General features: G+C 42.9%; 1 protein-coding gene across 4 annotated transcripts in view; it reads left to right on the forward strand.

Moving 5' to 3' along the window:
* The window catches only part of ca10a (carbonic anhydrase Xa), a 345,076-nt gene that overhangs the window by 174,091 nt on the left and 153,745 nt on the right, over positions 1–17,240 (forward strand). For 2 of the 4 annotated variants that reach the window (XM_046356874.1, XM_046356875.1), the window contains exon 5: positions 7,473–7,517. The exons of the other annotated variants lie outside the window; for them this stretch is intronic. In XM_046356874.1, the coding sequence (XP_046212830.1) occupies positions 7,473–7,517 (45 nt within the window). The remainder of the gene's footprint in view (positions 1–7,472; positions 7,518–17,240) is intronic. 4 annotated transcript variants of the gene reach the window in all.

The raw sequence follows: 17,240 nt of genomic DNA on the forward strand, positions 1-17,240 counted from the left end.
ATCATCTCCTTAGTTTTGTTGACGTTGAGTGTGAGGTTATTTTCCTGACACCACACTCTGAGGGCCCTCACCTCCTCCCTGTAGGCCGTCTCGTCGTTGTTGGTAATCAAGCCTACCACTGTTGAGTCGTCCGCATGCAGAGATCATCCGTTCATCTACTCTGCGTCTCACAAAGACACAGTGGATGGAATAAAAAATCTCAAATTTGGACTCATCAGACCAAAGGACAGATTTCTACCGGTCTAATGTCCATTGCTTGTGTTTCTTGGCCCAAGCAAGTATCTTCTTCTTATTAGTGTCCTTTAGTAGTGGTTTCTTTGCAACAATTCGACCATAAAGGTCTGATTCACGTAGTCTCCTCTGAACAGTTGGTGTTGAGATGTTTCTGTTACTTGAACTCTGTGAAGCATTTATTTGGGCTGCAATTAACTGTAACTCTGGGTCTTCCTTTCCTGTGGCAGTCCTCATGAGAGCCAGTTTCATCATGGCGCTTGATGTTTTTTGAGACTGCACATTGTCCGGATTGACTGACCTTCATGTCTTAAAGTAATGATGGACTTTTGTTCCTCTTTGCTTATTCGAGCTGTTCTTGCCATAATATGGATTTGGTCTTTTACCAAATAGGGCTATCTTCTGTATACCACCCCTACCTTGTCACAACAGAACTGATTGGCTCAAACGCATTAAGAAGAAAGGAAATTCCACAAATGAACTTTTAACAAGGCACACCTGTTAATTGAAATGCATTCCAGGTGACTAGCTCATGAAGCTGGTTGAGAGAATGCCAAGCATGTGCAAAGCTGTCAAGGAAAATGATGGCTACTTTGAAGTATCAAATATAAAATATATTTTGATTTGTTTAACACATTTTTGGTTACAGCATGATCCCATGTGTGTTAATTCATAGTTTTGATGTCTTCACTATTATTCTACAATGTAGAAAATAGTCCAAATAAAGAAAAACCCTTAGGTGTGAGTAGGTGTGCCCAATCTTTTGACTGGTACTGTATAATTCTGTATCTAGAACCTTGCTACACACTAAGAAAAGAGGGTTCTTCAAGGGTTCTTTGCGAATGGTGATGGTTCTCAAAGAACCCTTTTATTCAATGGTTCATTGCCATTCACAAAATGGCTCTTTGCTCTTTTAATGATAATTAAAATGTAGGGGCAGTGGCTCATTAGAATATCCTGGGGCGTGGTTTGTGTACAGCTAATTTTGTGCAATGACACTGAGTGAGTGTCATTCCAGCTTATCTACTCTGTTGTGTTATGCTATTATATTTTATATATGATTATGGTTACTGTGACAGTGTTTTGTGAAGTACTCATGTATGGCCTTGTGTCAACTGAGAATGGTTGACTAAGTCAGTAGTTCTCAAGTCTCTCCTCAGGGGACCCCCAGATGTTCCAGAACTAGCACAGCCTAATTCAACTTGTTAATAAACAAAATAATAAAACCTATGGATTTTTTACAATATAATTTGGATAACCAGAATAAAACATCCTTTATAGTTATTTTAAAGGATCTACAAAGAACTAGTCATGGGAAACATTGGCTTTCTTAATGCTTCGGAGCTTTCATCAAATTGTGCCGAAAAACAGTTACTCTGAGCTTCATTATCGGTTTAAAATGCATATTAGTGACATCTGCTTGTCAACAATAAATAGCCACGTGTGATTATCAGATGGACATTTGTATACTATATAGTACCAAATAGGGGTTATTTGGATGTAGCCATATGTGATCCCTTTTCGGTGCTATATAGAACCTTTTTTTGAAGGTTCTATAAAGAACCACGCTCATAAGGTTCTAAATTGAACTTAGAATGGGCTATCGAGTGGCGCAGCGGTGTAAGGCACTGCATCTCAGTTCAAGAGGCATCACTGTAGTCCCTGGTTTGAATCCAGGCTGCATCACATCCGGCTGTGATTGGGTGTCCCATAGAGCGGCACACAATTGGCCCAACATTGTCCAGGTTTGGCCGGGGTAGGCCATCATTGTAAATAAGAATTTGTTCTTAACTGACTTGTCTAGTTAAATTACATTTAAAAAACGGTTCTATGAAGAACCATCAATGAAAGGTTCAAGCACCAAAAAAAGGGTTCTGCTATGGTTAAAGAAGTACTTTCTTTACAGTAATATACTGTTAACGCAAAGTTACTTTGGAATTTATGGTAACATACTGTAACTTTTTTTTACAGTGAGTAACAGGTTGGCTGCCAGTAAGTTACCATAAAAATAAGTACCGTAATTGCTGGACTATTAAGCGCACCTGAATATAAACCGCACCCACTGAATTATTAAAAAATATGTATTTTGTACATAAATACGCGGCACATGCCTATAAGCCGCAGGTGCCTACCGGTACATTGAAACAAATGAACTTGGTCACTATCTTCCTCCTCCTGTGCACTGAAACCACTGAAGTCATCTCCTTCGGTGTCGGAGATGAATAGCCTCAGAATTGCTTCATCCGATGTTGGATCGTTCTCATTGTCGCTCTCGTCACTTTCATCCGGAGGCAAATACCCCGCTGAGCTCATGCTGCCCCTTCAACACGGCAGCAGTCCAGCCTTTCGAAACCCGTTGATGATAGTGGATTTTTTGACAATGCTCCACGCTGTCAGGACCCACTGGCAGACTTGATCATAAGTTGCTCTTCGCATGCAGCCTGTTTAGTGAAGGATTTCTCCCCACTTGTCATCCAAGACTCCCACTGAACAAGGAGCGCCACCTTAAATGCACAATTTACACTGATGTCTAGTGGCTGCAAATACTTTGGGCCATCTGCTTTTCTTCCCTCTGAAAGCCTTTGTTGTCTTTTTGCACTGAGTCAGTTCCTCATGCTGCTGTTTCCAACGTCTTATCATCGACTCATTAAGGCCAAGCTCCCGTGCAGCAGCTCTCTTTCCTTTTCCAACAGCCAGATCGATCGCCTTCAACTTGAAAGCTGCATCATATGCATTTCTCAGTGTCTTTGCCATGATGAGGGTGACAAAATTACTACCGTAATCAGAATGATGGGAAGTTTGAGCGCGCTCGATTTTACGTCACATTATGTGACGGTGCTCAGTTTTTTGGCGGCATGAATCTTGTGAAATCGGGAAAAATCCATAAATTACCTGCGTCATTGTATAAACCGCGAGGTTCAAAGCGTGGGAATGAAGTAGCGGCTTATAGTCCTGCAATTACGGTACACTTTTTACTGTCTCTGGAAAAGCTGGGGGTCGCCGAGGAGAGAATTGAGAACCACTGATTTGATCAAGGGCACCAGGGCATATGTGATCCTTTCAAAATTAACCGTCACTGGCTATTGTCATATTAAACATGTACTTGCATAACACAGCAGATTAGATCCACTGGAATGACACTCAATCACAGTTGCACAAAAAAAGATGTGAGCAAACCACACACCAAAATATTCGTATGAGCCACCGTCCCTACATTTGAATTATCACTAAAAGAGGAATGAACCCTTTTCTGAACTGCAAAGAACCATTGAAGGCCTCAAAGGGTTCTTCGAGTCATTATGGTCCCACATAGGACCATCACCCTTCCAAAAGAACCCTTGAAGGATTATTTTCTAAATGTGTCGCTACTGCATTATAATTGATGGCTTTATTGAGGATTGGAAATACAGCTGCTATTCCAGGGTCTAAAATACTTACATTTACCTGGAATTGTGGTGAAAGAGATGGGTAAGTGCACCCCAGAGTAAGTGCACCCCAAAGGTAAATGCATAAAGCTGCATATATCTGAGCTGTCAGTCACACAAGGGCTCACACACACACACACACACACACACACACACACACACACACACACACACACACACACACACACACACACACACACACACACACACACACACACACACACACACAGACAGACAGACAGACAGACAGACAGACAGACAGACAGACAGACAGACAGACAGACAGACAGACAGACAGACAGACAGACAGACAGACAGACAGACAGACAGACAGACAGACAGACAGACAGACAGACAGACAGACAGACAGACAGACAGACAGACAGACAGACAAATCTATGTCCTTTAATTTGAGGTGCAGTTTCCATTCCCCATCGCGTGCTGTGATGTTGTTCCTCTCCGCAGTGAAACTCGAAGAAATAAGTGTTGTTCTCAGATCGTTCATTGCTAATGACAATTGAAGGACAGCTACTTGTATTGTACTAACATCGACAACTACTGAAACAAAACCTTTCTTTCGTTTTCTGCTGCTGTACTCTGAGTGTGTTCCTTTCAGTTCAGTTGTTTCTGAGCAGTAGTAGACTCTTGGAATCATGTCAACGTTATCTTACATTGTAGATGTAGTGTTCAAGTCATTTAGCAGACGCTCTTATCCAGAGCGACTTACAGGAGAAATTAGGGTTAGGTGGCTTGCTCAAGGGCACACCGACAAATTTTTCACCTAGTCGACTCTGGGATCCAAACCAGCCCAAACACAGTTTCCTGTGTTTATTTCCAGTACTTTATGCCTATAGTGTTAACTTGTGTTCTGTGTGTGGATGTGTCAGCTTTTTCTGTGCTGAATATATCTCTGTCTGAGCCAGGCTGGGAGAGCATAAGGATGCTTCTCAGGCCTTGATGTTGCTGCTGAGTTCTTCGTTTCAGACCATCCAACGCTCTGAAAAGCTATGTAATGAATTCACATTATTTTGTGCTGCAGCAGTGTTAAACCAGCTAGTTTTGTGGGGTTTGCACACTGTAAGCAGTTCTGTATTTTTGGACTTCAAACTCACTGGGTTGGAGTCAAGGCCCAATATAGCCTTCTGGTCAAAATGTCGCAATGAACTATAGACCCCTTTCCAGTACCACGACAAACTGACGTCATGTACTGATGTGCGCAACTCTTACATTTAACATTTAAGTCATTTAGCAGACGCTCTTATCCAGAGCGACTTGCAACTTGGTGCATTCACCTTATGACATCTTGACTGCAGTAAGAAAGCCATTGCCATCTGCGCCCTTTCAACATTATTACTTCCAAACAAGATAAAGTTATGTGGGGGTTCTCATACAACGCTCACAACGATGTTTTGATTCTTGCTTGAATATTATATTTGGTTGTGATCTTTGCAAAATAACTATTTTGGATGCAGAAGTTAGCTAGAATGTTGACACTCAATGATATAGGCTATTGCACAAATCTAGCCAGAGAGACATTTTACTGGTTGAAGTAGACATTTTTGAAGTATAATGCAGTTGATTTGTGATGATGACAAAAAAAAACGAGCCGTACAATCGAATTATAATCCAAAACGTCGTGTGAAATGCACTCATGAGCAACATGTAAATAGAGGTGTTTTGTTGTTGTTGTTGTTGTTGCTGCTGTTGCCAGCGTTCTATAAGAACTCCCCGTGTTCTTCCACCGTCTTGCAATGTTTGCCAACACAGGAAAGGGTCTAAATGGAAGCATTAAATCATGTGCGGCTATTTCCATCCCTATTCCCGTCATATTGTTCATGTCATAACCGTGGCTTGTCGAGCGCGCTCTCCGTTAGTGTTGTCACGATACCAGAATGTTTGACTTCGATACCAGATTCAGTATCACGATACTCGATACCATCACCATGCTCAATACCAAAGTGATACCACAACGGTACCCCGGCAACAACAGAGAGGAAGGTATATTCGCCAACGTCACAGAATGGCACTCGATCCGGAGAGGTGAACTCAGCTAATGCTGTTTAATCGTTAGGCGTCTTTTGAGTTCAGTCTGTATTCGTTTTGCAGAGAAAGCCATGTATGCATCAATTCATCAATTATCCAATAATAACATCCATTTAAATTGTTTCTAACAATGTAACTACATAGTAACATACTGATAATAATATATTTGAATGGTAAACCTCTATTTATCAACTAGGTAACTCAAGATGTAGCCTAGGCCTATTCACAATACAGGTGAATGCATCTTCAACAGGAGTGTGTGCCTGCATTGAGTTGTTGAGCTTGTTTTGACTGGTTTCATGGGGCTACAGATAAAAAGCAATCCGTTTCCTTTTCATTCGGGACCATAACGCAAAATATGCAGACTTTAACAACTTCGTTCATTCACTTGATCATCTCCCTCACGCAGAGATACTGGTAAAAAAAAAGTATCTTTGCCTCATGTCTCCTTCACCGAATCAACTGGCTCTGCATGCAAAGCTGGGTAAAGAGACAGCGCACACTGTTATGATATAAGACATTGCTATTTCTATGAACAATGTGTTGATCACTATTATCAAAAAGAAGTCCCCCAAAAATGTACGATTGCTTGTCGTCTGTAGCCCCATGATTAAGTAAATGAATAAAGTTGTGAAAATCTGCATATCTTGTGTTCGTTCTGGTTCGCAGAAGTCTCGGCATGCTCTGCCACACTACTCTCCGTGTTGTTAACTCGTTATTACGTCCTCTGCCGCTAACTGTGTCTTGTTGAGAGTTATCGCTAGCTCTTTACGAGGTGGGGAAACACTGCACTCATCATCACGTTCTGAGAACCCCTCTTCTCCATTCTAAAGGCACATGGTTTAGTCCTGTTAGGTAGCTATTAGATGCTGATCCGAAGATTACTACTCGACCACGAAGGAACCTTGGAAGAAGTGCTCTCAGAATTGTCATGTGTCTTATTTCCTGGACTAATAACGTAATGGTCAATTCAGTGTAGTGAATTGGTCATGATGAGTAATCTAGTGGTTTTATAAAGTTGTGCTCAGTCCTGGATGTCAGTTTTACATCTGGGTTAGGTAATCGTGACCTGGATGGGGAGTTTATGCACGGTGCATGTTTCCTATGTTCTATTCAAATACAGGGCATTTGCCTGCATGCTTTTATCAGAGCTCTGTTTAACTGTCCATAACACACACAGAAACAGATGACCACACACACACACACACACACACACACACACACACACACACACACACACACACACACACACACACACACACACACACACACACACACACACACACACACACACACACACACACACACACACACACACACACACACACACACACACACACACACACACACACACACACACACACACACCATATCAGATTGAGCAGGATCTGAGAGAAGTCCTGCCCAGAGAGACAGAGAGAGAGAGAGAGAGAGGGCAGGGGAGCAAGCAAACCCTACCATCCTCTCCGCTGTGCTATTCTCATTCTGAGCCATCATCCTCCCTTCATCCCACCGCCCGCTGGAGACTTAGCACCGGCTCACTGGCCAGAACCGGCTCCACCAGGGGTTACCAGGAGCTTACTGGCGGCATGAGCCCATACGGGAAACGGTGCACCACTGCCCAACAGCGACCCTCTACCGTCCTGCACTACAGCTGACACCGTGATGTTTTCTGAACCGTGGTCTCACTGCCACAAAAAACATTCATATTAACTCTGAATTTATATTGAGAACATGTTGATGATTTTCTGATGTTCTATTTGTTTGCATTAGAATATCTGCCGCAGAGAAGGAGGAAACGCTGATGGACCATGTCAGGTGTGAACGCAGTGAGCTTCACTTACTTCTCTATCCCTTATTAGATCCAACACAGAGGGAAGGTAGAGGTGTGTGTGTGTGTGTGTGTGTGTGTGTGTGTGTGTGTGTGTGTGTGTGTGTGTGTGTGTGTGTGTGTGTGTGTGTGTGTGTGTGTGTGTGTGTGTGTGTGTGTGTGTGTGTGTGTGTGTGTGTGTGTGTGTGTGTGTGTGTGTGTGTGTGTGTGTCCACTCGCCACACCTGAGCAGTGTTAGCACATTTGACTGCCACCTGGTGCAGCACAAGGCACTGATCTAGTACGCTGCTCCGGGACTAGACTATAGCCAGGAGCTGAAGATACAATAGCATAATCAAGTCTTAATTACCATTCACCACCCTCTCTCTGTCTGGGTCTACCCCTTCTCTCTCTCTGTCTCTGAGTTCTAACTGTTTTATACCTGGGTTCTTAAAGCTGGCTGTGCATGGGCTATTTAATCTCTCTCTCCCTTTCTCTGTTTGAGTTCTAACCATTTAACTGTTTTTAACCGGGGTCCTTTAAACTGGGCTATTTATTTATTTAATCTCTCTCTCTCTCTCTCTCTCTCTCTCTCTCTCTCTCTCTCTCTCTCTCTCTCTCTCTCTCTCTCTCTCTCTCTCTCTCTCTCTCTCTCTCTCTCTCACACACACACAAGCTTATTTCATTCTTTAATGTGTCTGTGGACAGCTTGGGGCACTGAGCGTGTCAGACCTGGTGTTTAACAGCCTGCCTTTGCTCACAGGCCATAGCAAATCAGTTATTGATACTCATGCTGCAATAGAAATCAAGCCTCCGTGTGTTATTTAGCTAAAATTCCACCATGTTCACTGACTTATTAAAAGCAATCAAATCATCTGAAGTGAATAATAAGCATTTATATTTCAAAGCCAAGAGACATAGTATTTAACATCTCAACTCCATGAGCTTCAAAAGAGATGCTTACTTTTCCTCAAAATAGAAATGACACAAAATATATATATCAAAATAAGTGTGTTGCTATAGTAATTCAGCTTACTTGCCACAGTGTGTGTACCTGTTGCCCATCACCAAGTGTAGCCAGCTCTGGAAAGTAAACAACATACACAGCAAATTTGTGATGAGAATTTTAACACCCACAGTGTTAAACTAACACTTTTCAAAGTGTCAATAAATACCATGGATAAATTCTTTAAACTTTCTCAGTGTTAGGGAATTAACACCTGGGGTGTTACGTAACCCATTTTGGGGTGTTGTTTCAACACTGCATTTGCATATTTATATCCCAGGGTGCCTTTCGAGTGAATTTTAGCAGTACCCGTACCATCCATGACTGTGTACGCTAGTGACAGAGACATTATTTTTGCTTTTATTGGCTTTCAGTCCTGTAGCCTTCACCAAGTGATTATTTTATTGTTTATGGCATTATATTGCTTTTTTTTTACTATACCATACTTCAACAACATCGGTTTACCCTAACAGAGTGGCCTGAAACTACTGGTGTTCATGCTACATCAGCAAGTCATATTTTGCTGGTTTACAAAGAGTCATATTATTCCTATTGGAATCCAGACCGAGCAACATGTACTTTAAGAATAGTACAGGGATTGAATTGAATAAGTAACTGAACATGGAACAAAACAAGAAACACGAGTCGGGTACAGACATGAAACACAGGAACAGAAACAATAACACCTGGGGAAAGAACCATAGGGAGTGACAGATACAGTTGAAGTCGGAAGGTTACAAACATTTCAATTCAGTTTTTCCACAATTCCTGACATTTAATCCGAGTAAAAAGTCCCTGTTTTGATTCAGTCAGGATCACCACTTCATTTTAAGAATGTGAAATGTCAGAATAATAGTAGAAAGAGAGATCTGTTTCAGCTTTTATTTCTTTCATCACATTCCCAGTGGTCAGAAGTTCACACACACTCAATTAGTATTTAGTAGCATTGGCTTTAAATTGTTTAACTTGGGTCAAACTTTTCAGGCAGCCTTTCACAAGCTTCCCACAATAAGTAGGGTGAATTTTGGCCCATTCCTCCTGACAGAGCTGGTGTATCTGAGTCAGATTTGTGGGCCTCCTTTCTCATACACACTTTTTCAGTTCTGCCCACACATTTTCTATAGGATTGAGGTCAGGGCTTTGTGGTGGCCACTCAATACCTTGACTTTGTTGTCCTTAAGCCATTTTGTCACAAATTTTGCCACACCAGTCCCTCCTACAGCAAAGCACCCCCACAACATGATGCTGCCACCCCCTTGCTTCATGGTTGGGATGATGTTCTTCGGGCTTGCAAGCCTCCCCCTTTTCCCTCCAAACATAATGATGGTCATTATGGCCAAACATTTCTATTTTGTTTCATCAGACCAGAGGATATTTCTCCAAAAAGTTTTCCTTTGTCCCCATGTGCAGTTGCAAACCGTAGTCTGGCTTTTTATGGCGGTTTTGGAGCAGTGGCTTCTTCCTTGCTGAGCGCCCTTTCAGGTTATGTCGATATAGGACTAGTTTTTACTGTGGATATAGATACTTTTGTAGCTGTTTCCTCCAGCATCTTCAAGAGGTCCTTTTCTGTTGTTCTGGGATTGATTTGCACTTTTCGAACCAAAGTACGTTCATCTCGAGGAGACAGAACGCGTCTCCTTCCTGAGCGGTATGATGGCTGCGTGGTCCCATGGTGTGTATACTTGCATAATATTGTTTGTACTGATGAACGTGGTACCTTCAGGTGTTTGGAAATTGCTCCCAAGGATGAACCAGACTTGTGGAGGTCTACAATTTATTTTGATTTCCCATGATGTCAAGCAAAGAGGCACTGAGTTTTGAAGGTAGGCCTTGAAATACATCCACAGGTACACCTCAAGTTGACACAAATTATGTCAATTAGCCCATCAGAAGCTTAGAAATCCATGACATAATTTTTGGGGGTTTTCCGAGCTGTTTAAAGGCACAGTCAACTTAGTGTATGTACACCTCTGACCCACTGGAATTGTGATACAGTGAGTTATAAGTGAAATAATCTGTCTGTAAACAATTTTTGGAAAAATGACTTGTGTCATGCACAAAGTAGATGTCCTAACCAGCTTGCCAAAACTTGTTAACAAGACATTTGTGGAGTGGTTGAAAAACAAGTTTTAATGACTACAACCTAAGTGTATGTAACTTCCGACTTCAACTGTGTAGGTGAGCTAATCAGGAAGGTGATGGAGTCCAGGTGAGTCTCGTAATGATGGTGGCAGGTGTGCGTAATAATGAATCAACTCACTCTGTCTTTCCTGCGCTGATTAACGTTCTATGTCTCCAGGTAGGGGGTTAAGTGTATGTGTGGGTGGGTGGAAGGAGGTGTGAGAGGGCATGAACCCTGTAAGAGAGCAAAATTGAGCTCAGCCCGACCACTGACTGCGTCCCACTATATTGAGGTTAAATCGTTTACCCATGAATTCAATATGCTGGATTAGTATGGTCTGGATCTTGGTTCTTCAGCAGATCTTGGTTTCTGTCCAGGTATGAAAATCAGCAGACCCAATCACTAAAGTAGAGGCATAGGCCAGTGATGTGGTCAGGCAGCGATGGTAGTGTTGGGGTCAGGGAGCTATCGTAGTGTTGGGGTCAGGCAGCTATGGTAATGTTGGGGTCAGGCAGCTATGGTAGTGTTGGGGTCAGGCATCTATGGTAGTGGTGGGGTCAGGCAGCTATGGTAGTGTTGGTCAGGCATCTATGGTAGTGGTGGGGTCAGGCAGCTATGGTAGTGGTGGGGTCAGGCAGCTATGGTAGTGGTAGGGTCAGGCAGCTATGGTAGTGGTGGGGTCAGGCAGCTATGGTAGTGGTAGGGTCAGGCAGCTATGTTCGTGGTGGGGTCAGGCAGCTATGGTGGTGGTGGGGTCAGGCAGCTATGGTGGTGATGAGGTCAGGCAGCTATGGTGGTGGTGGGGTCAGGCAGCTATGGTAGTGGTGGAGTCAGGCAGCTATGGTAGTGTTGGGGTCAGGCAGCTATGGTAGTGGTGGGGTCAGGCAGCTATGGTGGTAGATATAGGCAGCTATGGTAGTGGTGGGGTCAGGCAGCTATGGTAGTGGTGGGGTCAGGCAGCTATGGTAGTGGTGGGGTCAGGCAGCTATGGTAGTGGTGGGGTCAGGCAGCTATGGTAGTGGTGGGGTTAGGCAGCTATGGTAGTGGTGGGGTCAGGCAGCTATGGTAATGGTGGGGTCAGGCAGCTATGGTGAAGGCAGTGACATACACGCAAACACACATGTACACACACACTCCCATGTGTGCACTGGGACACACACAGAGCGTACTGGCATACTGGCATGAGTGTCACATTCAGTGTGTGTGTGTGTGTGTGTGTGTGTGTGTGTGTGTGTGTGTGTGTGTGTGTGTGTGTGTGTGTGTGTGTGTGTGTGTGTGTGTGTGTGTGTGTGTGTGTGTGTGTGTGTGTGTGTGTGTGTGTGTGTGTGTGTGTGTGTGGCTGAGGCTTTGGTCCATTAGCGCTGACTCTCTCTGACCCTCCCTCATGACATCTCACCACTCTCTTTGACCTCTGATCCCTCTTTATGACATCTCTTGAACTCTGACTCCTCTTTACACCCCTGAGGCTAACAAGCATCAGGCTGACTCACACATAGCATAAAGATATCCCTGACAGGACTACTGTAGTCTTTCCTCATAGAGGACACACATCCCTCCTGTGCTTTTTGAATTGTATAGCAAATAGTTAACTGTTTTGTTTTGTTCTGTTATCTTCTCATCTGTTCTGTTCTCATCTGTTCTGTTTTCATCTGTTCTGTTCTCTTCTCATCTGTTCTGTTCTGTACTCATCTGTTTTGTTTGCTCCTCTATTCTCATCTTCTCTTTTCTCCTCTCCTCTCCCCTCCTCCTGCATTCTTCTCCTAGTGGCATATGTGTGTAAAGTACAGTACTGCAGGACTCTTCATCTGTCATACTTCTAGTAAAACCTTGAGAGTGCAGTGTTTTGTTGGAGCTTGGCTGATACTGCCCCTACTGCACTTCAGAACAGATTAAAAGATGGACGACTTTGTCTGGAGAATATTAGGAAAACATGAGATTTCAATTTTACTCTGAGCAGAGACCCATGGCTGCAGAGCGTAACTCGACCTGTTAACTAAAGAGGAAATCAATCTCATCCTGCCTTGTAGGGTGTTTTAAGGACTTTAGGTCGTACTTTGCAAATGCACTGTAGGTGGTTCGGTGTACAACACAGACCTTGCCTGAGATTGGAAGCTCAAAATTAGACTTTAGCTCGCTGGCTAGCACGGTTTTGAGCCATGCAGACGACCCAGGTTCAATACCCAGTCGGGTATTGGCCAGTTATGCAAAATCAGTAAACCTAGCATTGCCATAACCCCCCTGACCCTTTGGATTTGGGCTTTAAAACAATGTCACCCCTCTGATAAGGGAGAAAAACTGTAATCCTCTTTACAACGGCTTTGAACACATTTTCCATTATTTCAATACCATCAAATACCCGGTATGGTGTGCATCCAACCTTGAATCAATGCTGCTCGAATTAAAGCCTGGAAATCTGATCTAGAGCCTTTTTAAACATCGATAAGCAGCCTCTAAAGCAGTGATAACGAAAAATGCCCTATGTCTCTCCCCTCTCTCTACCTCGCTCTCTCTGCTTCTCTCTCTTTCCCTGTCTCTCCCCCTCCCTCTTTCTCCAACCCCCTCTCCCTTCATGTGTCACAGTTAATCGCATCCCCCTCTAGCTCCCCCTTCCTGTTTCAACACCTGCTATATTGTGTGATCTGATTAAGATGTAAACGTGTTCAGTGGATGTTTTTTTTTTTTGCTGTGTAGCTAGGGCCCCACTCCATCACTCCTTATTGCACTGGGCCTTGGTCGTCTTGGCTTTGTAGCAGGCAGCTCAGAGGGACCGGCAAGGGGAAGATTGAATGGCTCTGTGGCTTAGCACGCTATTTCCTCTAATGCGTGCTGGGCTCCAAGGCTATCAAGGAGATTAATACTGGTCCGGGTCTGTTTGGAACGCTGGCATTTATTCTCTCCCAAAGTTCCGCCCGCTGGGGGGTACTTCCTCATTCCACATCCTCATACAACTGCAGGATTATTTTTCCCATCAGCACCCTGGTTGTCTGTGTTGTCTCCTTCTCTCTGTCTGGTTAAGTCTGGCTCTTTCTCTGTCTAATTTTCTCTCTGTCTATCTCTTACTCTCTGTCTCTCTCTCTCTTTCTCTGTCTCTTCCAATGTCCTGAGACCTAAAGTATTGTATTTGCTCCCCAAGTTAATGCCTAGGCTTTAGCTCAACATGCTAACCCAGTCTTGTCTCACGCAGATAACTTGGGTTCAAACCAAGTGACTTCACCATCAGTAACTTTACAACTGAACTCCAGACAACTCACTGCTCTCTGCCTAGTCATGAAAGGTAAAATACGAACTTATATAAAAAAAACTAAATTTGCCCACATCACTGGAAATACAATGAACATCTCCGCTGAATGGGCAAATAGCATTTGGCTCAGCAGAGCAGAGAGAGCTAGTGGTGTTTGGGTGTTTGATTCAGAGAGGTTGACAGGGTAAATAAAGCTGTATCCTCAGGTTATACAGACAGGTACATCCGGAGACATCTGGGACAGGACCAGGTGGAGCCTAAGGGGAAAATCAGCCTTTTGCTCCACTTAACATCTGTCATGGAGAAAGTCCCCGCTCTTGTTCCTTTAATACATTTTTTTCATAACTGGGAAGCTATTTCTTTCTGCAGTGCCAGCATCCTGCAAATTGTATTTACAAAATGAATTTGGGGAAAGTTCAAGGTACACCCATTTTTTTTTCTTCCACTTTCAATTTGCTGCCATATTTTTCTCCCATGCTGACGCCATGCACAGAAGCACGCGAAGTGAGTCTGTTTCTGGCCCACTTGGAGAGGCATTCAATTCAGCGCCATTTTCTCATCAATCAAGTGTTTGGGTGCTGCCAAGGCCTCACATGTAGCAGGGTGTCACAGTAAACTTCAGCGCTCCTAATGATTCTAGGGTCACTTTTCTCTGGAAAGTCTAAAAAGCTCCATTTCAAAACGTGGTATACCTGGGTGCAAAAGTTTGTGGTTTTTCACTGCAGTATAAGAAAAAATACAATACATTTAACTTGGTCAAATGAGAACTTTGTTCTAGCACCTTTTAGCAAGAGGGTTATATTGGTTTACTCATTTTTTTATAGACTGGGAGCGTGAATATATTAGGCAAGTAGATATATTGAGGATGCATTCAAACAGCAGTGTTTCCCCTAGGATTTTATTTAGCAGCGCGGTTGGTTGTCTGCCAGAGGCATGCATCTCTGAATAGGGTTTGCTACACTTCTTGAATTACAAGCTAGCTAGCTCGTTACCTTGGATGTTTCTTGGACAATCTGATGTTGTAAGGTATAACTCTGATCTTAAAAGCGCATCCCCGGTAAAAAAATTCAATAAAATTGAGCGTGGCGATGCACCACTGCTAAACTAATATAGGGGAAAACTGAACAGACTGTAGTTAGATTTCATTCGTTGGTCTAACTCGAGGTGTCATAAAAAAATCCCCTCCCCAATGTAAAACATATTTTCACATGATCCTTTCTCTGTACTGTAAAAAGAATTGCACACCTTCCCGCCTCATAGAATTACCTTAAAATCATGTTTATGACCACAAATAAAAGTGAATATCGACTTTGCCATTCTTTTGTGGCACAGTCGATGCCACGCACGGGCTCAATTGTCGCGCAGGTGGCTGAGTTGGTAGAGCAACGCCAGGATAGTGGGTGCCATTCCCATGTAGGACCACTGTGATAATGTATGCTCTCACTACTGTAAGTTGCTCTGGAAAAGACTGTCTAAATGACTGAAAGGTAAATGTCTATACGGGCCAGAAGGATGAGGGTTTGCTGACAAGCTAACTCTCCCTGCCTGTTTCATTACACATTGATCAGAGCTGGCTGCAGACAATGAAATCAGATATAACATTTTTTTTAAATAATCATATCAAATATATGAAATGACGTTTCCACCGACAGGTTTCTGTGCCAATGCCCCACATAACCCAATAAGCAAAGCATCATGGATTGCGTTTTCAGCACCACAATCAAATAAACAATGTTAATCTCACAAACAGAAAATAAGCCTACATGCCTCCCTACCTTGTACGCCTACCCAATATTGAAGGCTTGGCTTGACAATGACATTACACGTTTTGTTGTTTTGTAATACAGTTGAAGTCGGAAGTTTACATACACCTGAGCCAAATATATTTAAACTCAGTTTTTCACAATTCCTGACATTTAATCCTAGTAAAAATTCCCTGTTTTAGGTTAGTTAGCATCACCACTTTATTTTAAGAATATGACATTTCAGAATAATAGTAGAGAGAATTATTTATTTCAGCTTTTATTTCTTTCATCACATTTCCAGTGGGTCAGAACTTTATATACAATCAATTAGTATTTGGTAGCATTGCCTTTAAATAGTTTAACTTGGGTCAAATATTTTGGGTAGCCTACCACAAGCTTCCCACAATAAGTAGGGTGAATTTTGTCCCATTCCTCCTGACAGAGTTGGTGTAACTGAGTCAGGTTTGTGGGCCTCCTCGCTCGCACACTGTTTTTCAGTTCTGCACAAACATTTTCTATAGATTTGAGGTCAGGGCTTTGTGATGGGCACTCCAATACTTTGACTTTGTTGTCCTTAATCCACTTTTCCACAACTTTGGAACTATGCTTGGGGTCATTGTCCATTTGGTAGACCTATTTGCGACTAAGCTTTAACTTCCTGACTGATGTCTTGAGATGTTGCTTCAATATATCCACATAATTTTCCTGCCTCATGATGCCATCTATAGTGGGGCAAAAAAGTATTTAGTCAGCCACCAATTGTGCAAGTTCTCCCACTTAAAAAGATGAGAGAGGCCTGTAATTTTCATCATAGGTACACTTCAACTATGAAAGAAAAAATGAGAAAAAAAATCCAGTAAAACACATTGTAGGATTTTTAATTATGGTGGAAAATAAGTATTTGGTCAATAACAAAAGTGTATCTCAATACTTTGTTATACACACTTTGTTGGCAATGACAGAGGTCAAACGTTTTCTGTAAGTCTTCACAAGGTTTTCACACACTGTTGGTGGTATTTTGGCCCATTCCTCCATGCAGATCTGCTCTAGAGCAGTGATGTTTTGGGGCTGTTGCTGGGCAACACGGACTTTCAACTCCCTCCAAAGATTTTCTATGGGGTTGAGATCTGGAGACTGGCTAGGCCACTCCAGGACCTTGAAATGCTTCTTACGAAGCCAGTCCTTCGTTGCCCGGGCGGTGTGTTTGGGATCATTGTCATGCTGAAAGACCCAGCCACGTTTCATCTTCAATGCCCTTGCTGATGGAAGGAGGTTTTCACTCAAAATCTCACGATACCTGCCCCCATTCATTCTTTCCTTTACACGGATCAGTCGTCCTGGTCCCTTTGCAGAAAAACAGCCCCAAAGCATGATGTTTTCACTCCCATGCTTCACAGTAGGTATGGTGTTCTTTGGATGCAACTCAGCATTCTTTGTCCTCCAAACAAGACAAGTTGAGTTTTTACCCAAGAAAATATATTTTGGTTTCATCTGACCATATGACATTCTCCCAATCTTCTTCTGGATCATCCAAATGCTCTCTAGCAAACTTCAGATGGACCTGGACATGTACTGGCTTAAGCAGGGGGACACGTCTGGCACTGCAGGATTTGAGTC

Source organism: Oncorhynchus gorbuscha, linkage group LG07, assembly GCF_021184085.1.
Source record: "Oncorhynchus gorbuscha isolate QuinsamMale2020 ecotype Even-year linkage group LG07, OgorEven_v1.0, whole genome shotgun sequence".
Taxonomy (NCBI): domain Eukaryota; kingdom Metazoa; phylum Chordata; class Actinopteri; order Salmoniformes; family Salmonidae; genus Oncorhynchus; species Oncorhynchus gorbuscha.